Genomic DNA, 23,926 nt, shown 5'->3' with positions numbered 1-23,926 from the left:
GGTCCAAACAAAATAGAAATTATTTGAATCAAAATTCATCGTTTCAATACAGATCGACAACCAACTATAGTTGGTTGACATCAGTGATTACAGGCCAGGGGAGTGGATTACAGCAAAATATATATCCCTTAACAAATAAAGACCCAACCCTCCACCATAGTCGAAGTTCTTCAAAGTATAGCTTGGCCGTTTCAAGATTCAGCAAACTTGTCCACACCAAATGAGAGGATACAACTTCTCAAATGAGAATCATCCACAATCCTAATGATGGTCTCACTCTTACTGAGAATTAAAGACATGAAGCTATTCGGAGAATCAAATTCCAATGCTGGAAAATAAGAAACAAATCCCTGAACACTAAAAAGCAGCTACATCTATATGTAACAACCATATCCCTCTAACTAAACATTATTGATGACTAACAAAATTAGCTAAAGATGACAATAAGCTGCTCAGCAGGAAGTTGTCAGAGCATTGTATCTGTGAAAGTCAAAATGAGAAAATAATTGAGCATCAATAGGAAATCCTCTCTTCACATATTCGCAAGAGATGGCCTTGGAACACAATTACCAACAGCGTGCAGAGAATTCTACGAAATCAGCTCACACTGGCAGAAATGTCTAATGCCATAACAAGACGAACTTGTTAATAGAATGCAACCGCAACCAGATATGCATAATCTTTATAGTTATAAAGAGAACAACAGAGCTAGCTTTCGAGCTAGTATATATACCTGATGGGAAGGGTTCAGCACACAAGGGAACATGCAGACAATCAGCTATTGTAGACAATTGACCTTTCAAAACTAGTCCAACTATTGCTCAACAATCTTTTTGCACATGAATACTTGTTCATTTTTAATTTATGGTAAGTAGACAGAAAGGCAGAAACTGTCATAATTGTTTCATGTAAAACCTAAATTCATCCCAACTAATTTCAGAGCAATAATGAAAGCAATCAAACAGCAACTAGGACATCTATATTATCAGTTCAGGTCAAACCTTTCTGCCCTATTTCTGCTAACTCTATGATCCCCACCAACCAAAAACATATAATATTTAAATTATGTATCTGTCGGACATTATCAAATGCACATTTTTTTTAACTTCAATTCTCCATAGCATTTCGAGTTCCAAATGCAAGGTGATGCATTGGTAGATATTCTGCTCCGCCTGATTTGACCCAACCTCATTAATATATTGAAGGTATACAGACTTGAGGTTGGTTAATAATCAATAAACAATGCTCTTCCAATCTTAAAGTGAATGAATGGATAAGTTCTTCAGCTCTAGCTGTCAAAATTCTGCTCCAGCCAAAACAGTCAAACATCATGTAATCTCAGATTACAACCGAAAGAAACAGAAAAATATTTGATGGAACCCAGGTTAACTAGACACCTGTATCCAACTCTGGAATCCGTGTCAAGTATGTAACCATATTGATCCATGCCAGACACTTGCATTTCGACAATGAGTTTGACCTACTATAATAATGTCAATAGTGAGCTTTTAATATACAGTGTCACCCCACACATACACCAAACATGCTGACATCGGCGACTACTGGAAATCGGGAACAAGTAAAAAGATGGTCCAACAATAGGGTCTATGTACTTTAATTCCATCCAAACATTAAAAATCAAGAAAACTAAAGGAAAAAGAATCACATATATAGTGTGTGTCTGCGGATGGCGGGCGCCTGCACACACACACAGGATTACTACACAATCATGGTTCAAAAGCGTGATTCAGTTTCTGCCAGGCCAATGAATTTCAGGATCAGAAAGTTTGGTGGTTTTGAAAGTTCTAATTCCAGTTCAGGCTAAAACATATCAAAACGAAAATCTATTCTAACTTTGTGCACTTCGGTTGTCTTTTAATACTCCATTAAAATTTAGCAGGGCCTTGGTTTGCACAAATTTCAAAGAATGGATATGAGAAAAATGTTCAAAAGAAAGTTTCCTTCAAATTTCTTGCAATTCAGCATCTATATGACTTAAAACAATGAAATATTCTTAGAACTTGAAAGCTTCGAGCTTAATCTTGCAAAAGTGCTTCACAAAGGCTTGATAAATTAGGCACGAGCAAGCTCAAATAAAAAGTTCGATAAAAACTTGAAAACAAGGATTTAGGCTTACATTTGTCATTGTGGCTAAAGCTGACCAAAACTATTGAAATTGCACAATAAAGCATTTCATATCAGTTTTAGGCTTAATCAACCTATTTGATCCAGCTAAATGTTTCATTTTCAGCTAAACAAACCCAATAAACAACTATTCGATCTTAGTTGTTTCAAATGTTAAGCCAGCCTCTTACCAGAATGTTAATGATTGCGTATTTGGATTCCCCCCATTAAGAAGCATTGCAAATTTTTGCTCCATTTGGGCACCACAAGTCCACAAGTACAAGTCAGGCCTAGTGGCAGAATATACAACAAAAATTATGACAAAAATGCATACACAGCAGTGTAGGGCAATCCTCTAGATTGGAGCAAAGATGAGTCCAAAAGTGAAAAAGGTCCTATTTGCACAATTAGAATAGGCAAAGTTTGATCAAGGAAACAACTCTGTTCTTGCACCATATACAAAAAAAAAAATCATCATTTTTATTTGCTTTATATGCTAAGTAGCACCAGAAAACAAAAATCATCCAAAAAAGAAGGAATTTCATGTTATTCTAAGTAATCATTAGTGTCCATATGCCAAAGAAGTGTATAAAACAACTCTCAAGCATGCATAGGTGAAGCCTCTGACCACATTGAATACAATTATTATGATTGGCTACTAAGATTAAAAAATGAGAAAAAAAGACAATAATAAAGACTAGCAAACAATAACAAAAACTCTAGTGCTTTCAGTCATACAATTAAATGACAGTATCATATAAAACATTTTTAAGAATTAAACTCCAAGTCAATGCTGATTATGACCCTAATATGTCATTTAACAATTTTAAATAAAAAGTACATGTATCGTGAAAGAACATGCTTTCCACTGAACCATATAATATCCATAATGTCAAAGATAACTGTTGACATTGAGGCCAGCTATACATCTCATCTTATGTTATCAAAGTTGTAAATCAGATATCCTTTCAATCATCAGTGTGCGCGTGTCTGTGTTGCAAATAAGATATCATTAGGCAACTACAGATTGAAGAAATAAGAATCATATGCCACTTTGAAGATCTGATGCCCATTGCGGGCCACCAACTTACTCGCTTTATGTACAGCAAAACCACATCCAGCCAATAAACTAATATGCCAGTACCTTCAAGATAGTTTTATACAGTCCACCTAAATGATTAATTAAGCATGAGTCTTATATATTACTGTTGCTGGTGGTCCAAACCGAGAACGATTGGCACTGCGGTGTGAACGGGGTTCCGTCTGAGTTGTCTTGGTTGGTGTTGGTTGCGCTCCACCTTCCGCCAAGAAACCTGCAAACAAGCCTTGCACCACCACCAGGGTGGTGATGGCCCTCCGACGGTCAAGTCAGAGGAGATTGGAGGAGGAGGAGAGGTGATAATCGCAAGTAAGAGAGTGCTCTGGGAGATATTGCTCACCCCCCCTTTCTCCCCCCAGCCGCATATATACCTGGCTGGGGGGTCTCTCAGGGGGGTTCGTTATCGTGGGGCACGATGGTGTGGCCACTGACATGGCCGTTACAGGGCGTCGTGGAGCAGCACCGGGTACGGCCACGTCAGGGCATAGTGGGGCTCCGCTTTGTACGGCTGATGCAGGAGATCGTGGAGCAGCATCGGATACAGCCGTTGCAGGGAGTAGTGGAGCAGGAGGCCGCGGCGTGCCTCTGGGGAATAGCCTGTCGTTATCAAGAGATCTCCGACTCGGGGTCGGAGCGCTGGATCAAGGGGCAGCCGACTCGGGGTCGGGCTGCGGAGCCGAGGATATCCGACTCGGGGTCGGATTGCTGGATCAAAGGGCAGTCGACTCGGGGTCGGGCTGCGGAGCCGAGGACGTCCGACTCGGGGTCGGAGCGCTGGATCAAAGGGCAGCCGACTCGGGGTCGGGCTGCGGAGCCGAGGATGTCCGACTCGGGGTCGGATTGCTAGATCAAAGGGCAGCCGACTCGGGGTCGGGCTGCGGAGCCGAGGACGTCCGACTCGGGGTCGGAGCGCTGGATCAAAGGGCAGCCGACTCGGGGTCGGGCTGCGGAGCCGAGGATGTCCGACTCGGGGTCGGATTGCTGGATCAAAGGGCAGCCGACTCGGGGTCGGGCTGCGGAGCCGAGGATGTCCGACTCGGGGTCGGATTGCTGGATCAAAGGACAGCCGTAGTCTTCCTGGGCGCGCGTGCCGGTCACGTGGGGCATGGCGGCTTATTTCCCCCGTAACAGTAGCCCCCCACTTCCGAGCCTGGAACCAGAAGGGGAACAGGTGAAGGGAGTGATGTTTCGGGATTGCCGCCGTTCCTCGGAGAGGCGCGCGCGCTTCGAGCTCCCCGCCCTTTTTATGGCGTATGGCGGTTATTGCTGACCTGGCAGTCTGAGGATTTCGGCGGACATCCTTCCTTAATGGTGTCGATTCGCCTTTGGGGCGCGAGCGACCCTTCGGCAGCCAGGCGTCCTCTGGCGTCATCGAGGCGTCACTTGCCTTTCCGCCTATTTAATCGGGGGCCTTTCCCCGTCCGTCTTCTTCTTTACAGATATTTTCAAGTTTCCCCTTTGCGCAGCTGTTGCTGCCGTCGGACTGTTCACTTGTTTCTCCTTTGGCGCTCTCGGAGCCGTTCTTACCTCTTCTCCGGTGAGTTTTCCCCATTCTTCTACTTAGGGCTCTCCATACTTTCCCCTCTTATACTAGTGTACTCCAGTCGCTCCGGTCTTTCCCCCCTTCCTGTCCCCGTCCTGACCGTAGGTTTATTGGCCATTAGGAATGGGCGAAGTGAGAGCAGACCAAATTAAGTCGGAGCTGGTCGCCACAGACTTAGACAGACTCGTGGCTCGGTACCACCTTCCCGAGGCCTGCAACGCCACGCTCCCGGGGCCTGAGGAGAGGATGTCCCATCCTCCTCCAGGGAAGATCGCCATCAATGAGGGCATTCTCCAGGCCGGGTTCCGCTTTCCCCCTTCGGACTTGGTCATGCAGGTGCTACGGGGTTTAAGAGTGGCACCGACGCAACTGGTGCCGAACTCGTGGCGGGCCCTGACGGTCTTCCAGGTTCTCTGCCGTATGCACGAGATCCCCGCCACCCTGAATGTTTTTTGGGAGTTCTACAGCCTGAGCGGCCACCCCCAGGACAAAGGGTGGTGGTGCTTCGCAGCGCGGCGAGGATGCGGCCTTGTCAAGGAGGCTCCTACCTCCATTCACAAATGGAAGGAGCGCTTCTTTTTTGTTGATGCAGATCCCTCTTGGGAAATCAGGGCGACCTGGGAGACCCCGATGAAGTCTCCGATCGGCCTATCGAGACTGTCAAGGGAGGAGTCCGATGGCTTGGCCGCCTTGAAGGGGTTGGTTGCCGAGGGCCAGCTCCCCCCGGTGGCCCGCCTTATTTCCGAGGATACTTTGGTGAATGTCGGTCTGAGCTCGGTCCCCACCGACCGTGAGTCCGCCACCGATTCTTTCTTGACTTTTTCCCTTCTTTCGTCCCGTTCTTTCCTTTGGTTTCTCCGTCTCCGACTATCCCGTCCTTTTTGCAGAGATCGACGACGTCATGCGGTCGGTGAAGACAAAGGCTGTTGGTAGGGCGTCCCTGCTGGAAGCAGCCCAGAGGAGGAAACGAGCTCTTCCGAGCGGGGCCCCACCGGCGAAGAAGTCCCGTAAGGAGGTGCCTCCGACGCCGACCGACGAGTCCGGGCCCACCGATCAGGGAGACGTCGTGGGCACGGACCGGCAGCTGACGCTGTATCAGCCCTCCGGTGGTAAGATTGCCGCTACTCCGGAGGTATCATCCGAGCCTGCCCGAGACGGACGGGTCGGACGTGATCGGTCCCCGACCCGGCCTTCGACTCGGTCGGCTCCTGATGACTCGAGGAGGGACGCGCCGAGGCCCCGACCGAGCGGGACCCTATCAATTCCTGGGGTGACCCCCGCCCCGAGCGCGATCGGCCGGACTCTTCCCCAGGCGATGGATAGGGGTAAGGCTGCAGAACCACCGTCCGGCTCTGGGGAGAAATCGGGGTCTGCCTTCACTACCGATGGCGCCCGAAATCTCATCGAAACAGTGCTGCTGGAGAAGGACCGTCGGCGGGTCCGGGAGTTGGAGGTCTCTGACGTTGGGGCTGCCAGCTGTGTCTGTCTCATGTCGGTGAGTGTTCTTCTGGCCGCTTTTCACCATTTATTGGCTCTGTTGTTCTCCGCCTGACTCCCTTATTTTTCCTATTTCTTAGCTCGCCCAGTACATGATCCGTCTGGAGGAGTGCTACAAGGAACAGGCGGGGCTTCTGGCGAAGGCCGAGGACCGGCTAAAAGCAGTGGAAAAGGGAGGCCAGGCTGTGGCAGGCAGGACGACCGGGGACTTCGAGGCGAGGCTCCGGGAGGCCGAAGAGCGGGCACTCGGCTTTGCTGCCCTCGAGAAGCAACTGTTGGAGGCTCAGGAGCAGCTCAAGGTTGCCTCGGGTCTCGAGGGCGAGGTCAAGAAGGCGGATGAGCGGGCCGAGAAGCAGTCCCGGAAGGCTGCCGACTACCGGGAGAGGTGGGAGAAGGCCCAGCGGTCAGCCGACAACGCCCGCAACCGAACCCGGTCTCTTGAAGCTAAGCTGGGCGAATTGGAGTCGGCCTTGGAGAAGTCCCGTGCGAGCGATCAGGAGCTTCATTCGCGCCTGACGGAGGCTGAGGCTGCTCGCATTGCTGCCGAAGCGAAGCACAAGGAGGCTCGGGCTGAGCTGCTGAGGGTCTCCACCGAGGCGGAAGGCCGGATTGTGGCGAAGGTCTTGGAGGCGAAAGCCCAGATTATGGAGCAGGCAGAGGCGGCGCTGGCCGAGAGGAGTGCGGAAATCGGGCGTCAGGCGGTAGAGGCTTATCGCCAGTCCGCCGAGTTCGCTCATGATATGTCGGAGGCAGTACAGACCTATCGTCAGTCCGACGAGTTTGTCCGTGACGCGTCGGATGCGGGGGCCGAAGCCTTTGTCTTAGGCTTCGAGGAGGGCCTGGCAAGGGTGTCGGCTAAGTACCCCGAAGTTGACCTGAGCGAGATCTCCCTTCTCGACTCCTCTCCGGCGCCATTGCCTGTTGGTTCTCCTGCTGCTTCCCTACCTCCTGCGGACGAGCCCGACGTTCCCGACCCGGGAGTTCCTCCAAGCTGACCTCTTGTACCTTTCGTTGTCTTCTTTTTTTTTGTATACCGGCGTTTTGCCAAATTGTATGGGCCTCGGCCCTGAAACAATGAAAATTAATGCAAGTTGAATGTTTCTTCATCTCGCCTTCGTCCTTCTTTTTCTTTTAACTCTCGGTAGCGTCTTGCTGACTCCTGGCTCCCGAAATTCTTCCGGCGCTAGGCCAGGCATCCGAGGGTTAGGCCTCAGGAAACTCTTCCGGCGCTAAGCCAGGCATCCGAGGGTTGGGCCTCAGGAAATTCTTCCGGCGCTAAGCCAGGCATCCGAGGGTTAGGCCTCGGGAAATTCTTCCGGCGCTAAGCCAGGCATCCGAGGGTTAGGCCTCAGGAAATTCTTCCGGCGCTAAGCCAGGCATCCGAGGGTTAGGCCCCAGGAAATTCTTCCGGCGCTAAGCCAGGCATCCGAGGGTTAGGCCTCAGGAAACTCTTCCGGCGCTAAGCCAGGCATCCGAGGGTTAGGCCTCAGGAAATTCTTCCGGCGCTAAGCCAGCCATCCGAGGGTTAGGCCTCAGGAAATTCTTCCGGCGCTAAGCCAGGCATCCGAGGGTTAGGCCTCAGGAAATTCTTCCGGCGCTAAGCCAGGCATCCGAGGGTTAGGCCTCAGGAAACTCTTCCGGCGCTAAGCCAGGCATCCGAGGGTTAGGCCTCAGGAAATTCTTCCGGCGCTAAGCCAGGCATCCGAGGGTTAGGCCTCAGGAAATTCTTCCGGCGCTAAGCCAGGCATCCGAGGGTTAGGCCTCAGGAAATTCTTCCGGCGCTAAGCCGGGCATCCGAGGGTTAGGCCTCAGGAAATTCCTCCGGCGCTAAGCCAGGCATCCGAGGGTTAGGCCTCAGGAAATTCTTCCGGCGCTAAGCCGGGCATCCGAGGGTTAGGCCTCAGGAAATTCCACTCGTTGGTCGACCAAGGCTGGCGCATGCCGAGGCAACTGGTCGGGACTTCAGGCTAGTCTGCTCCCGGGATGGTCATCGGGTTAGCCTGGCATCCGAGGGCCGAGCCTCGGGACCTTCCACTCGTTGGTCGGCCAAGGCTGGCGCAAGCCGAGGCGACCGGTCGGGGCTTCCGGCTAGTCTGCTCCCGGGATGATCATCGGGCTAGCCAGGCATCCGAGGGCCGTCAAGCCTCAGGAAATTCCGCTCGTTGGTCGGCCAAGGCTGGCGCAAGCCGAGGCGACCGGTCGGGGCTTCAGGCTAGTCTGCTCCCGGGATGATCGTCGGGTTAGCCTGGCATCCGAGGGTTGTCAAGCCTCAGGAAATTCCACTCGTTGGTCGGCCAAGGCTGGCGCGAGCCGAGGCGACCGGTCGGGGCTTCAGGCTAGTCTGCTCCCGGGATGATCGTCGGGTTAGCCTGGCATCCGAGGGCCGAGCCTCGGGACATTCCGCTCGTTGGTCGGCCAAGGCTGGCGCAAGCCGAGGCGACCGGTCGGGGCTTCAGGCTAGTCTGCTCCCGGGATGATCGTCGGGTTAGCCTGGCATCCGAGGGTCGAGCCTCGGGACATTCCACTCGTTGGTCGGCCAAGGCTGGCGCAAGCCGAGGCGACCGGTCGGAGCTTCCGGCTAGTCTGCTCCCGGGATGATCATCGGGCTAGCCAGGCATCCGAGGGCCGTCAAGCCTCAGGAAATTCCGCTCGTTGGTCGGCCAAGGCTGGCGCAAGCCGAGGCGACCGGTCGGGGCTTCAGGCTAGTCTGCTCCCGGGATGATCATCGGGTTAGCCTGGCATCCGAGGGCCGAGCCTCGGAAAATTCCGCTCGTTGGTCGGCCAAGGCTGGCGCAAGCCGAGGCGACCGGTCGGGGCTTCAGGCTAGTCTGCTCCCGGGATGATCGTCGGGTTAGCCTGGCATCCGAGGGTTGTCCAGCCTCAGGAAATTCCACTCGTTGGTCGGCCAAGGCTGGCGCGAGCCGAGGCGACCGGTCGGGGCTTCAGGCTAGTCTGCTCCCGGGATGATCGTCGGGTTAGCCTGGCATCCGAGGGCTGAGCCTCGGGAAATTCCGCTCGCTGGTCGTGCGCTTGTCGCTCGCTGCCCGACGGGGTTTCTCCGTGGCCAGCCGCGATCATGTTTCTCCTTTTCTCTAAGCGTTGCCTGGGGGAACACGAGAAGGGCATTAAACGCTAATTAATGCGTTACCTGGAAAATCGGATCGCCAGCTGCTGCTTGCGAGGAGTGTTAGTTGAGCGGCCGCGATACGCGGGTTCTTCGAGGAGGATACGGCCTGGGCGCGAGCGGAGATATGTGGACCTAGGGGTACATGACACCCGGATTGTCCTGCACAAAGAATGCGGTTTAAGGAGAATGACGCTTAGGAAATCGCGGGGAGATACGCCTCGGGAGCCGGAACGGCTCCGGTTTCAATGCGCCTGCATTTATTGGAGCCACCCGCATCGGAACGACCAGGGGGCCGCAGTTTGGCTATAAATACAGGTGCAGGTACGATGGAGTTTGCCAAGCCGGAGCTGTTCAGGTTGCCATGGATCGCGGACCTCCTCCTTGGCATATGACTGAGAGACTCCTGTTGAAGGAAAGGGGAGGCGCTCCCCTTGCGACTTCAGCCAACTAGCCGTTTCATCTGGGATCAACAAGGAGGGTCTTCCCGGCGGAACTCCGCTCTAGGCATTTCATCCGGGATCACATCTCCCCTCCTTGAAGTTCAGCCTCCCGATTGAGCTCTGCACCAGACGCTCAGTCCGGGACCGCGCCTCCATATGCTCTTCCCCCTCGAATTCCTTCTCTTTCCTACCACTGGGGAGGATGGGAATATCCTTTGGAGGCGGCGTTCCCCTGGAGGCAGCGGGAGCTTCTTCTGCGGCGGCTCCTCGTCTTTTTGGTGATGTGCTGGATGGCGCCTCCGGTTAGAAGCACCTACTTCCGGTGGGATTGCAGCTGCTTTGGGTTGAGGGTTTGGGATCCTCGGTCCTCAGCTCCACGGATTCTCCACCTCTTCTTTGCTTTCTTTACTCCCTAATTCCCCTCTGGGAATTCCTTGTAATCACACGAGCACGCCATTGTAACCAGAAATTGTTGAAATGAAAAGTGTTGCACCTTTTCAAATTGTCTTTCTGGCCTTGTTGTTCTACTGGTAATACATCCGCAGGTTAGCGGAATTCCAGCCCCTTGGAATTTCTCGGCCATCTAGGGCTTCCAACTGGTAGGAGCCAGGTCGGTTTACCCAACGAACTTTATACGGGCCTTCCCAATTCGGCGCTAGCTTCCCACCTTCCGTAGGTTGAGATGCCTTAGCTCGCCTCAGCACCAGATCTCCAATTCTGAAAAGCTTCGGTCGGACTTTGGAGTTGTAATATCGGGCCACCCTCCGCTGATACATTGCCATCCGAACCTGCGCCATTTCCCTTGCTTCTTCCAAGAGATCCAGGTTCCCTCGGAGTTGCTCCGAGTTGGCCTCGGGTCGGTGTGCGGCTACCCGAGGTGAGGGAAGTCCGAGCTCTACGGGGACAACGGCTTCCGTGCCATAGGTTAGGCTGAAAGGCGTCTCCCCGGTAGGAGTCCGATGCGTGGTCCGATACGCCCAAAGGACATTCTCGAGTTCCTCGACCCAAGCTTGCCCCGTCCGTCCGATCCGCGCTTTGATACCTTGGAGGATTGTCCGATTTGTGACCTCGGCCTCGCCGTTGGTTTGGGGATGCGACACGGACGTGAACCGATGTTCGATCCCGAACTCCTCGCAGAAGTCTCGGAAATGCTTGTTATCAAACTGTCGACCGTTATCCGAGATGAGGACCCGAGGTACCCCAAATCGGACAATGATGTTCTTCTTTACGAACTTCCGGACTTGCGCCTCCGTGATGGTGGCCAGTGGCTCTGCCTCCACCCACTTGGTGAAGTAGTCGATGGCGACAATCAAAAATTTCCGCTGGGCCGAAGCGATGGGGAATGGTCCGAGGATATCCATTCCCCACTGTGCAAAGGGCCAGGGGGCGGTGATTGGCGCCAAGGGAACAGAGGGGACTCTCTGGATGTTGGCGTGGCGCTGGAAGGCGTCGCATTTCCGTATGTGATCCTTTGAGTCTTCCAATAAGGTCGGCCAATAGTAGCCTTGCCTCATGATGTTATGTGCCAGAGACCTAGCCCCCAGGTGCGATCCGCAGATGCCTTCGTGGACTTCGCTGAGGGCGTAAGCCGCTTCCGAAGGGCGGAGGCACCTTAAGAGGGGGGCGGTGAACGAGGTCCGATACAGCCTCCCTTCGTAGAGTACGTAGTGGGCGGACTTCATAACAAGTCGCCGAGCTTGATCTTCATCTTCGGGGAGGATCCCTTCGGCGAGGTAAGCTACAAGCGGGTCCATCCAAGATGGTTCCGGATCAATTGCCATTACCGCTTCAGCCTCGCCGATGCTCGGGGCATCTAGGGTCTCCAGGTATATCGCCCTTGACAAGTTGTGTGCCTCAGCGCCCACCAAGCGGGACAACCTGTCGGCCCTAGCATTTTCGCTCCTTGGGACCTGCTGAATGTCAATACTGCCGAGGTCGGGAATGAGTGCTTGCACCTTCCGGACGTAGCTCTGCATGGTCGGGCTCCGTGCCTCGAACTCCCCTCGAACCTGCCCGACCACCAGCTGGGAGTCGGTGAAGACCTTCAGACGCCGGATGCCGAGCTCCTTGGCGAGTTTGAGTCCCGTGACTAGGGCCTCGTACTCCGCCTCATTGTTGGTCACTGGAAATCCGAACCTCAAGGCATACTCGGCTATCACTCCATCGGGATTGGTAAGGACCAGCCCAGCCCCTCCACCTTCAGGGTTCGACGACCCGTCAATGTGGAGCGTCCAGATCGGGAGATCGAGGCTGGGTGTTTCCGGCGGCCTAGGTTCCGTCTCCTGCACAGTGCACTCAGCGAGAAAGTCCGCGAGCACCTGGGCCTTGATGGCGGGCCGGGGCTGGTAGCGGATGTCGAACTCACCAAGTTCTACTGCCCACTTCACCAGCCGTCCCGCATTCTCAGGATTGCTGAGGATCTGCCGCAGTGGTTGATCGGTCAAAAGGGTGACAGAATGAGCCTGGAAATAGGGGCGAAGCCTCCTGGTCGCAGTCAGCAGCGCGAAGGCGATCTTTTCAGCCTTCGTGTACCGCGTCTCGGCATTCCGGAGGACTCGGCTGGTGTAGTACACGGGCTTCTGAAGTTTTGCCTCTTTCCGAACCAGTACTGCGCTGACTGCGGTTGGGGAGACCGCCAGGTAAAGGTAGAGCATCTCCCCCTCTTGCGGCTTGGACAGCAGGGGAGGAGACGCCATGTACTCCTTGAGCTGGTCGAACGCCACTTGACATTCAGCCGTCCAGAGGAAGTCTTTCGGGCGCTTCAACACCTTGAAGAACGGTTGGCAGCGTTCGGCCGATTTTGCCACAAATCGTCCGAGCGCGGCGACCCTCCCAGCGAGCTCCTGAACCTCCTTCACTTTGGTCGGAGGGGACATATCTTGGATGGCCTTGATTTTGTCCGGGTTGGCCTCGATCCCCCGCTGGTTGACAATGAAGCCGAGGAACCTCCCGGCCGAAGCACCAAAGGCGCACTTCGCTGGGTTTAGCTTCATACGAAACTTCCGCAAGGTGGCGAAGGTCTCCTCCAGATCCGCAATGTGCTGATCCGCATGGCGGCTCTTTACCAGCATATCGTCCACGTACACCTCCATGTTCCGGCCGATCTGCTCCTTGAAGATTTTATTGACGAGGCACTGGTAAGTAGCGCCAGCGTTCTTCAGACCGAAGGGCATTACCTTGTAACAGTACAGCCCCCTGTCTGTTATGAAGGCCGTTTTCTCCTCGTCCTGTGGAGCCATCATTATTTGGTTGTAGCCGGAGAAGGCGTCCATGAAAGACAGCAGCTGATATCCGAAAGTCGCGTCGACCAGTTGGTCTATTCGCGGAAGCGAAAAGCTATCCTTGGGGCACGCCTTGTTCAGGTCGGTGTAGTCGACGCACATCCTCCACTTCCCGCTCGCCTTCCGAACAAGTACGACGTTTGCCAGCCACTCGGGGTAGCTCACTTCCCTTATGAAACCTGCCTCCAAGAGTTTGTCTACCTCCTGGTCGACCACCCGGATCCGATCCGGGGCACAGTGTCTCTTCTTTTGCTTTACTGGTCGGTGGGTCGGGTCGACGTTGAGGGCGTGAGAAATGACCTCCGGGTCGATCCCAGGTACATCGGCCGCCGACCAGGCAAACACATCAGCATTGGCTCGGAGGAATTCCACTAACCGGAGCCGAGCTTCCAAGTCGAGGTTGGCACCGACCCGGACCGTGCGGTCCGGGCGGCCTTCTTCGAGGGGAACTTCGATTACGCCCTCGGCCGGCTCCCCGTGCCGCAAGGCCACTTCGTCTCTGGCGTCAAGGGACTCGACGCTTAGGGCCTCCATGGGCTTCTTCCCTTTGAGAGTTGCTAGGAGACACTGCCGTGCGGTTGGTTGGTCACCTCGGACCTCTCCAATCCCGGCCGCCGTGGGGAACCGCATGAGCAAATGGTAGGTAGAAACCACCGCGCGAAGGGCGTTCAGTCCGGGTCGTCCGAGGATAGCGTTGTAGGCCGAGGGGACACGGACGACCAAGAACCCGAGTCGCACCGTGGCTTCTGCGGGTGCAACGCCCGCAGTCACAGGCAGCTCAATGACACCTTCGGCCGAGATAGCGTCTCCAGTGAATCCTATGAGGGGGGTGGATGTTTTGTGCAACAATTGTCGGGACAAGCTCATCTTTTGGAAGGCCTCGTAATACAAAATATCAGCTGAGCCTCCACTATCCACAAGAACACGCCTTACATCATAGTTCGCCATAGTGAGAGAGATCACCATGGCGTCATCGTGGGGAGTCTGAACCCCCTTTACATCTTCATCACAAAAAGCGATTACATTTCCGACCCGCTGCCTCTTCGCGACGGCCACTCCTGATGCTTCCGCCGAGCCCCCTGCGTTCCTCACGGGCCGAGAGCAGCCCCCAGTGATGGTGTGGATCACTCCCGCAACGGGTCGATTCTGCTCCCGAGGCTCCTGAGGGGCCGGGTCGGCCGGACGCGGGTCTGCCGGGGGACGTCGGTCGTTTACATATCGACCGAGACGCCCTCGGCGAATGAGAGCCTCGATCTCGTCCCGAAGCTGGAAGCAGTCTTCGGTATCGTGGCCGTGGTCTCGGTGGTACTCACAGTACGCCCGAGAAGGCCTCCTCCCAGGGATCTTCTTCATCTGCCTCGGGACCGGGAGATCCTCCCGCCCCTTGACCTCCATGAGGATCTGGGCCCGGGGGGCCAGGAGTGGGGTGTACCGGTTGAAGCGTCAGTGCGGAGAACGAGGGCGTGTGGCGCCGTGGTTCCTTGCTGGTGACGGGCTTCTGCGCCGGCGTTGAGGCGTCGGGCTCCTCCTCTGGGGTGCCTCTTTTCGCCTTTTCTTCCCGGGCTTTAGAGGGGCCTCGGCGGCCTCCTTGTTCCGGTGGGAGGCTGCCTCCTCGGCGTCTGCATACTGGTTTGCCCGAGATAACAGCTCCGGAAAGCTCCGCGGCAGGCGTTTGTCCAGGGAGAAGGTGAGTCTGCCCTTCCGGAAGCCACGCTTCAGGGCTGAGAGAGCCACTTCCTGGCTCAGGTTCCGGACCTCCAGTGTAGCCTTGTTGAAGCGGGTGAGATAATCCCGCAGGCTTTCTCCCTCGTTTTGCCGGACATCAAAGAGGGAGTCGGAGACCAGTCGCCGCCTGCTACTGACGGCGAAATGGCTGATGAAGAAGCGGGTGAACTGGTCGAAGGACTGGATGGAGTTAGCCTCCAGGCCGGCGAACCATGCCCTTGCCGGGCCACGGAGGGTCGCCGGGAAGGCCTTGCAGAGGAGCGGATCCGATGCTCCATGGAGGAGCATAAGAGTCCTGAAACTCTCCACGTGGTCCCGCGGGTCCGCCGCCCCGTCGTAGGGTTCGATCGCCGGCATTTTGAACCCCGGCGGGTTCGGGGTCCGCAGGATCCTCGAGGCAAGCGCCGGCTGGGAGGAGATCTCCAAGTCAGCGAAGGGATCTTTGGAGTGGCCCTTCAGGACCTGGAGTTGTCTGTGGAGATCGTCCACCCGCCGGTCCAGGGAGCGCGACCGGTGGGTGGGGGACAAGGAGCGGCGCGAGGGGGACCGACTGGAGTGCGGGCCCCTCGAGGACTGGGGTGTCTGAGAACGCGCCCGGGTCCGCCTCTCGTACCCCGCACAGCTCCGATGAGAAGGTCCTGGCAGAATGGACCGCACTCGAAAATCCTCCTCGCGCCGGCGCTCCTCTCCATGGGAGAGGAAGGAGCGCGGGTTGTGAGGAAGAGGCGAGTGCTCGGGGGGCAGCGGCTCCTGAGCCCGTTGCGGCACCCGAGAGATCACACCCTGCAGATTCTGCACTGCCTCCGCGAGGGTGCGAACCTGCTGGGCTAGCTGGTCGAACTGAGCAGCTTCGACCGTCTGAATGGGAGAAGGGGCGGTGGAGTGCTGCTGAGAGTGCGTTGGGGACGCAGCAGCCTCTCGGCCGGAGGCGCGAGAGGCTCCGCGACCGGAAGCATTGGAAGCTCCACGACCACCTCGCCGTGCCATTACGATCGTTCTAAGATTCGGCCCTTCCTTTAGCGCCAACTGTTGCTGGTGGTCCAAACCGAGAACGATTGGCACTGCGGTGTGAACGGGGTTCCGTCTGAGTTGTCTTGGTTGGTGTTGGTTGCGCTCCACCTTCCGCCAAGAAACCTGCAAACAAGCCTTGCACCACCACCAGGGTGGTGATGGCCCTCCGACGGTCAAGTCAGAGGAGATTGGAGGAGGAGGAGAGGTGATAATCGCAAGTAAGAGAGTGCTCTGGGAGATATTGCTCACCCCCCCCTTTCTCCCCCCAGCCGCATATATACCTGGCTGGGGGGTCTCTCAGGGGGGTTCGTTATCGTGGGGCACGATGGTGTGGCCACTGACATGGCCGTTACAGGGCGTCGTGGAGCAGCACCGGGTACGGCCACGTCAGGGCATAGTGGGGCTCCGCTTTGTACGGCTGATGCAGGAGATCGTGGAGCAGCATCGGATACAGCCGTTGCAGGGAGTAGTGGAGCAGGAGGCCGCGGCGTGCCTCTGGGGAATAGCCTGTCGTTATCAAGAGATCTCCGACTCGGAGTCGGAGCGCTGGATCAAGGGGCAGCCGACTCGGGGTCGGGCTGCGGAGCCGAGGATATCCGACTCGGGGTCGGATTGCTGGATCAAAGGGCAGCCGACTCGGGGTCGGGCTGCGGAGCCGAGGACGTCCGACTCGGGGTCGGAGCGCTGGATCAAAGGGCAGCCGACTCGGGGTCGGGCTGCGGAGCCGAGGATGTCCGACTCGGGGTCGGATTGCTGGATCAAAGGGCAGCCGACTCGGGGTCGGGCTGCGGAGCCGAGGACGTCCGACTCGGGGTCGGAGCGCTGGATCAAAGGGCAGCCGACTCGGGGTCGGGCTGCGGAGCCGAGGATGTCCGACTCGGGGTCGGATTGCTGGATCAAAGGGCAGCCGACTCGGGGTCGGGCTGCGGAGCCGAGGATGTCCGACTCGGGGTCGGATTGCTGGATCAAAGGGCAGCCGTAGTCTTCCTGGGCGCGCGTGCCGGTCACGTGGGGCATGGCGGCTTATTTCCCCCGTAACAATTTCAAGTGTTCCACAATTTAAAGTTTAATAGCAAAAAAGGATGTCTAAAGAAGTTTGCAGGCTGCGCAAGGCTAAATTTACTAAGAAATACGATTCATAGCTAAGCTTCAACGATACTCCCTATTTTCAATGCTAGAGAACAATCAAATGAACCAGAATACTTCCCTTCTGTAAGTAATTTCATAATACCAACACCATATCTAGTAAAATAATACTTCCCTCCAGGTTTCAAAATCAGCTGGCAATGCAAAATCACATAAAGTAATGGGAACCTGCTGCCACACATAATACTTAGAACAGTTAACCAAAGGTCATACTCCTAGCATTATGAGCCACATGTGAACCCATGGACTTTATGGCTTGCACGCTGAATACGCTACCTTGATTCGCCCTATCTAATTAAGTGCTTCAGAAAGGTTGTCTATGCCTTTTGTCCGGTACGCACCTACCATTGACGGTCAAGCGAGAATGTCGGCTTGAGCAATGCAAACATTGGTGAGAATCTAATGCCCCAAAAATCTAAGGGTTCCTCCACAAGGTTTGTCCATGGAGGGTGAGTCAAGGCCTAAGATCAAGCCGAAAGGCATAGTCGATGGACACCAGGTGAATATTCCTGTATTATCCTTATTGGTCCCAAGGGACGAAGGAGGCTAGGTTAGCCGAAAGATGGTTATCGGTTAACAACTATAGGAAGGCTATATGATTTACAGTTTACCTTTCTGGAAAAAAAAAACTAAGGTAATTTAAACGAACAACAACTACCAAATAGCTCATGATTAAATGACTCACTTTTCCAGGCACTAACTTGAAATGCACCTATTCCAGAACATGAAACAAGAAATACGGTAAGTTTTTCATGCATAAATAATTTGAGACTCTAACAAAGTACAACAAATATGACAATTTTTTACCCTTGTAAAACAATATTATATTTTGTCATAAAATCAAAACCATAGCCATAACTATAATTAAGAAGCCCCACTATTTGTTTAAATTTGTTTTGTAATCATTCTTCAGTAGAAATGTTAAATTTGCAATGAAAGAAGGTTTTCAGATTCCTTTCTCACAAAACACCTATACAATTTTAACTTTTAAGACCCTTTCTACCCTGTAATAAAGTTTTCTCATGTAGAGTTGAACTACTCTTTGTTAGTAACCCTGGTCACAGATTTCCCTTATGTAGCTGAAGATGTTGGCCATTCAACCTAATTAATCAAGATCAAATTAAAAAAAAAAAAGTTTTCCAAATCTTTCATACACTTTATAGCAAATGTTTGTATTCTTGTGCATAAATCAGCATCCCTCTCATGTTGAACTTTAAACCTAGTCTGTTATAAAAATTCTGTCAACATGTAATTATATTTAAGCATTCCTTTTATCAATTTTACTATCTTCAATCATTCAATATCAAACAGATAAATTGTACTGATAATGGCCCTTTACCCGTTTTGCCATTCATTTATTCCAGACTTATGAATTTTCTCTTGCTTTGATTTGGAATCCTTGGATTTGTCCTTGACCAAAGGATGGGTCCTAGGACACTGAAGTACAAATCTCAAGTGATACGTGTCAAGTAATTGGTTTTCTGATAATTTGTAAAATACATATGCTTGGGACAAGGAGGATAAGTCATGAAATAATAATAATAAATATTTAAATGATAATGATGATAAAACTTGAATTATTAGTTCTGATATTAGTATTAGAAACCGATAGTTTGGGCTCCTAAAACAAGGCACCCTTGTGGCAATCTATTTGATTGTATCAAAAGGCCCACTGAATTGGGATTCCCTATGGGCCAGGTAATTTCAGGGCAAGTAGATCATTTATCATTTCGGGGTAAGAGGATGAGCTTCAAGAGAATGATTCGGAGTTCTTGCAAGGTATGTAGCACCAAACATGAGATAAATCTTCCAAAGAACAAGGCTTTTTTTGAATAAACCAAATCATTTGGGGCCCTATGGACTTTTCCATGTTTCAACATTTTTTTTCCAACTACAAAAATTCTCTTGGTAAATTGACGATTAATTTTGAATCTGTGATTGTATTTGTGTTGGTCTTCTCTTAGCTTCATTATGTACAATGAGCTACCTTAATAGGTTTTGCAATACTCAAACATGCGTCTCTCTTGAGTTTCCATAAGACAATTGTCCATGAAATGGATATGGTCTAGGTCTTTTGGCCCAATAGGTGATTAAAGGGGTAGGACGCATTGATCAAAAAATTAATAAATTTACAAAGATACGTATAAGACTCAATGAACAAGGAAATGATATTGGATCTTGAATGCGATAGTTGCTACACAACACTAGGCCAACCATCCATCTGGACCACATTGTCCACATCGAGAATTTTAACTATTTACCAATAGGTAGAAAGTTTTGATTTGAGAGAAACTATTCCATCTTAGATTTTACTTGTTACCTCAACTAAATCTTTTCTCATTCTGATTATTTTTTATCGCAAGTTAACTAACTCAAGACATAAATCCTATGACCCCTAGGTGCTTTGTACATTTGTCACCAGTCTAGCTAATATTCTCCTAGCATAATACCATTACCTTTGCTAATGTCACATAAATTCTCCCTGGAGTCTTTAAAAAAGTGAGCGATTATCCAACAACAAAATAATCCATAAGCACAACTCTAGTTCTTTCACTATGACATTGGGTAAATTTATTCAGTATTCAATTAATCTCTTCATTCTTCATTGCAACAATATTTATTTTCCAAGCCTCCAAATTGCAATTTACAAGCTATTTTTTTGTTTCAACTAATTCCCCCCTTTTCCATATTCATTTTTTATTCCTGTTTATCATTCAACTAATTTTCCTCCTCACTCCCATATCATTTTGTTAATCCCAATTTATTATTTTTTTTCATGCTCCCAAGACATCAACGAAAACTAAAATCATGTGCAATGACATCTATACTAATATATAATGTGAAAACTCATGTGACGGACATCCTGTTGGACGTTCATCTAACCATCTCACATGATCATGCATGAGATAGGAAGTCGAGAATAACCATAAGGTTAAGAATCCGAATAATAATGGTTGAGAGTGCAACTACAAAAAGGAAAGATGGGAATGGCACAATCATTAAGGAAAATTGAGGTTTGCAATATCGTTAATAGAATCCTAAAAAATGCCAAAAAGGAAGAAAGATTGAAAATTGTAGTTGGACCGAGTAGAGAAAACATCTATGTCCATACTAGCATATCTATATCTATACCTATATTAATATACAACAAGAACCACCATGACAAATTAACTCCACTATTGGACACTCATTGACCATCTCATGTGAGATGAAAAACTAGGATTAAGCATGTGATTAGGATACCTAAGAAAAAAGAATGGATTAACACTATCATCAAGGAAAGTTAGCATTTGCTTTATTATTAATAAAGCATTTTTTACAGTCCTTTGATTTACATATTGCTGCATCTTAGCTCTCTCTCTCTGTTAGTTAAAGAAGTGTAAAAAGTAAGGACATCACATAAACAGATGATATCCCATTTTGAGCTAAAAGGAAGTGATCAATATCTACACCAGAGAGCCAAGCATTCACATGAACTAAGATACAACTAATTAAAGAATGATTATATAATTCAATTCACTGTCATTAGCAGAGATTTCCTTCAAGGAAACTGTTTGCTTGAAACAATCATGCATCGTTAGCTTGCTAGAAAATCATCAAAACTAGACTTATGCTAACAAAGCATGAAAATCAACAAACTATAACCATGGGTAGAACGATGTACAGAACCCCAAGACCAAAACGGGAAATAAAAACATGACTAAAGTTCATATAGAAACCCATAAAGCGACCAAGCCATTCTTTTTACAGGATAGCAAACATTCACCCATTCAGTTCAATTCAATTCTTGGTCGCAGTCTCAAAAACCAACCTCAACCGCCGGGCCAGCACATCCATCTCCGCAACCCGCTGCTCCCGCCACCTCCTCAACAGCTCGCTCTCCTCAGAACCAGAAGCCAAAGCACCGTCTGGGCTTGCAAGAAGCCCCTGCTGGCTCAGAGTCGTCTGTAGCTCCTTCAGGCACCCATCAAACACATCCAAGATGGTTCTCGCTACCAGATTTCCTGGCCCCTCCTTCCCAGCAATGTCACTGCTCGCAGGCAAAGGCTCTTCCTTTACAAGCACAGGGTGAATATCGACCAGATTGGCGTCATCAAAGAAGCTCTTTTCATTGACCGGGGGGGCGGGAGGCGGAAGGGGAGGCGCGGGTTGGGCGGGGAGGGAGGGCGGGGGAGGGGGAGCGGGAGCGGGAGCGGGAGGGAGGGAGAGCTGGGGGGCTGGGGGGGCCTCGGCACGGCCGCGGCCGGAGGGGGCTCGAGGGTTGGGGCGGCGGCGCTTGTTGCCTCCGCCGCCGGCGGCGGCGGCGGAGGCATCGGGGGAGGAGAATGGGGATGAGGAGGCGTAGGACGGGTGCCAGAGGCGGGTGCAGAGGTGGAGGAGGTCGCGGTCGTGAGGGGCGAGGCGGGAGGGGTCCTGGCCGCGGGCGATGCGGCCGGACATGATGCGGAACTTCTTGCGGAGGCGGCGGAGCTTCTCGGAGAGCTGGGACCGGTTGTAGGGCTGGGGCATCGACTCCGAGAAGCGATCGTAGAAAAGATTCAGGTCGCGGGGGAAGACCATGCCCTGGGACCAGCAGCCGAGGAGGCCCTGTAGGAAGCGGATCTCGTCGGACTCGGACCAAATCCGGTGGAACTTGAAGGGCGGGGAGCGCAGATCGCCTGCGCCGGCGGAACCTCCCGTTGCGCCTTCGATGCCGGCCGCAGCGGCGGCGGCCGATCCGTATTCGGATTCCTCGTCGTCTTCGGCGTCGTCGTCGTCCTCGTCGTCGTAGCCGCTGTCCGGTGGGAGGACAGCGAGGGGGGCATCGGCTTCGGGCTGGAGAGCGAGGGGTAGTGGGTCGGGTGTGGGATTGGGGATGGAGATGGGACTGGGGTTGGGGTCAGAAGAGGACTTGCGCTTGATGGGGAGTTTGCGAGCGGCCGATTTGATGTGGAGGGTTGGGGTCGGGGTGGCCATGGCGCGCCTGCTTGCGCGCAGGAGATGGGATGGATTTGGGGCGAGGGTTGGGGGAGTAGGGGTGGGGTGAGGCAGGATAGCGGGGGAGTGAGATTGGATTTGGATCCGATGCAGGGGCGAGGTCGAGGTCGAGGTCCTTGTCCGGGTAGGAGAAGGGGAAGGGTGGGGTTATTAGGGATTGGGGCGGACACGGAGAGGAAAGCGAGGCGGCGAAGCCACTTGTTGGTGGACCAGGATTTGTATGTGAGCGCGCAAGCGACTCGGAGGAGGCTCCTCTTCTCCTCTTAAATAAAAACGTCCCATGGGATTATTATTTGTATTGTCAAAATTGTTGCCGATCCATCCGGATATTTAATTCAAAAGACTTTTGAGCTGATTACAGCTCTGTCTTTCCTTTCCTGTCCTCTCCTCTACTTACACGTGAAATCATAGCCGTCCAAACAGATACACACGGTAAAGCCTCATGTAGTAAGGCATGTGCCATGTCCAAACAGAAGCATGATCCAAATCAAATCAAGATAGTAGAAAACTCAAAAAACACAGGTCACTTAACAAGAAAATTTGATATTGGACTGTTTAAAGAGAAGGTATTTTTTGGGAAAAAACTAGATATTATTATTAATGGAGATAAGTGTCATCAGTTCAAAATAAGGACCAGTACAATTCATGGACATTTGTCAGGGAAAAATAATGATGTGAATGAAAATGAACAATTCCCCACCTTTTTTTTTCTTTTGGTAGTTGCATTTATTTGAATTATTTATGCACTATGCTTGTTGTTCTTTTCCTAGAGGTTTTTGATGAAGCCTAGCCTCCCTTGTATAAAAAATAAAAATAAGCAATTAATAGTAATCAAATCCCATGAATTATAGTAAAATTAGCTAGTGAAATCCCATACATTGTAGCCTTTCTTATAGGCATGATGAATTCTGCTTAAGGCCTATAAAATACATATGATATATTTCTACGACTAATTTCTAGTACGTCCCTCCACTTTTTAGGAATATGGAGTTCTTTTCCTCTACTTTAAAAAAAAAATGAGGTTGATAATATTGTCCAGCAAGCCAAGTAGCCAACAAACAAGTTTAGCATCAAAGAGATTCTTCTTATTGCATGTGTGTACCTAAAAAGTTAAATGGAGAGCCCAAAACCTGTTCAAAATTTTATTAGTCCTAGCTAAGATGAAGTTTTATCGAACAGTAGTATTTTAGAAAATTTCAACACCTATTGTATGTTCTAAAATGCAAGACTTAGAAATACAAGATTTGCTTTATGTTGGAAAATGACCATAGATTTTTTTTCGAAGGCTTGTAGTACAGTATTTGCATTACATGCATTAATTTTTTCAGACAGTTGGGCATATAGGAGAATTTGTAGAATTTTAACACCCACATTATGTTTACATAGGCAACTATGCAATAATGCCCTCTTGAAGGGCAAGCTCATAGAGTCGAGCAGCCAACAGATAGGGTTAATAATTGTTAGTTTGTCATAAATAATTTATGTTCTTTGTTACTCTCCGCTCCAAATAAAAAAAAGACATCGAACATTTAATGCAAAATCAAATTTGTAGAAAAAAAAGTTACCAATTTGGAAAATAAAAAATGAAAAATGTTAATAGTATGCATAACTTTCTATAAATAATTACATAAAATTTTGCAGCCCACCGATACAACGCCACCCTTTGCAGCTCTCCACCATAAAGATTTACAACTTTTCGGTCTATTAAACAGTCAATTTGTAAAAGTTTCATGACATCGAGGAACTGAGGATGCACATATGAATTCGAAATTTTTTTGATGCAGCAAATGGCTCACAAGAGATTGTTTTTTTTTGGACTGATATTTAGAGGCTTATATGAAGCATTGAATTTGAGTATTTCAACATATGTACCTTCCACCACATCAAGCTTTAATAATCCAGCCTGTAGAAGTTGCTACGAAATCAAAAAGCATAAGCCAGCAAAGCAAAGTCAAT

The 23,926-nt window shown here is 51.2% G+C and overlaps 1 protein-coding gene across 1 annotated transcript; it reads right to left on the bottom strand.

Annotated features, from left to right (window-relative positions):
* LOC103696136 (uncharacterized) lies at nt 1-22,207 on the bottom strand. The gene is made up of 2 exons (XM_039128986.3): nt 20,805-22,207; nt 1-480 (listed from the first exon to the last, which is right to left on the bottom strand). Exons 1-2 carry the CDS (start codon nt 21,947-21,949, stop codon nt 453-455), a joined length of 1,173 nt encoding a protein of 390 aa, XP_038984914.3. The 5' UTR covers nt 21,950-22,207; the 3' UTR covers nt 1-452.
* Nucleotides 22,208-23,926: the final 1,719 nt, after the last annotated feature.

This window comes from Phoenix dactylifera, chromosome 5, assembly GCF_051530095.1.
Source record: "Phoenix dactylifera cultivar Ajwa chromosome 5, Ajwa_hap1_PhDact_Kaust_v1.1, whole genome shotgun sequence".
NCBI lineage: Eukaryota > Viridiplantae > Streptophyta > Magnoliopsida > Arecales > Arecaceae > Phoenix > Phoenix dactylifera.
The sequence above is the reverse complement of the archived record's forward strand: the minus strand, read 5'-3'. Positions and strand labels throughout refer to the sequence as shown.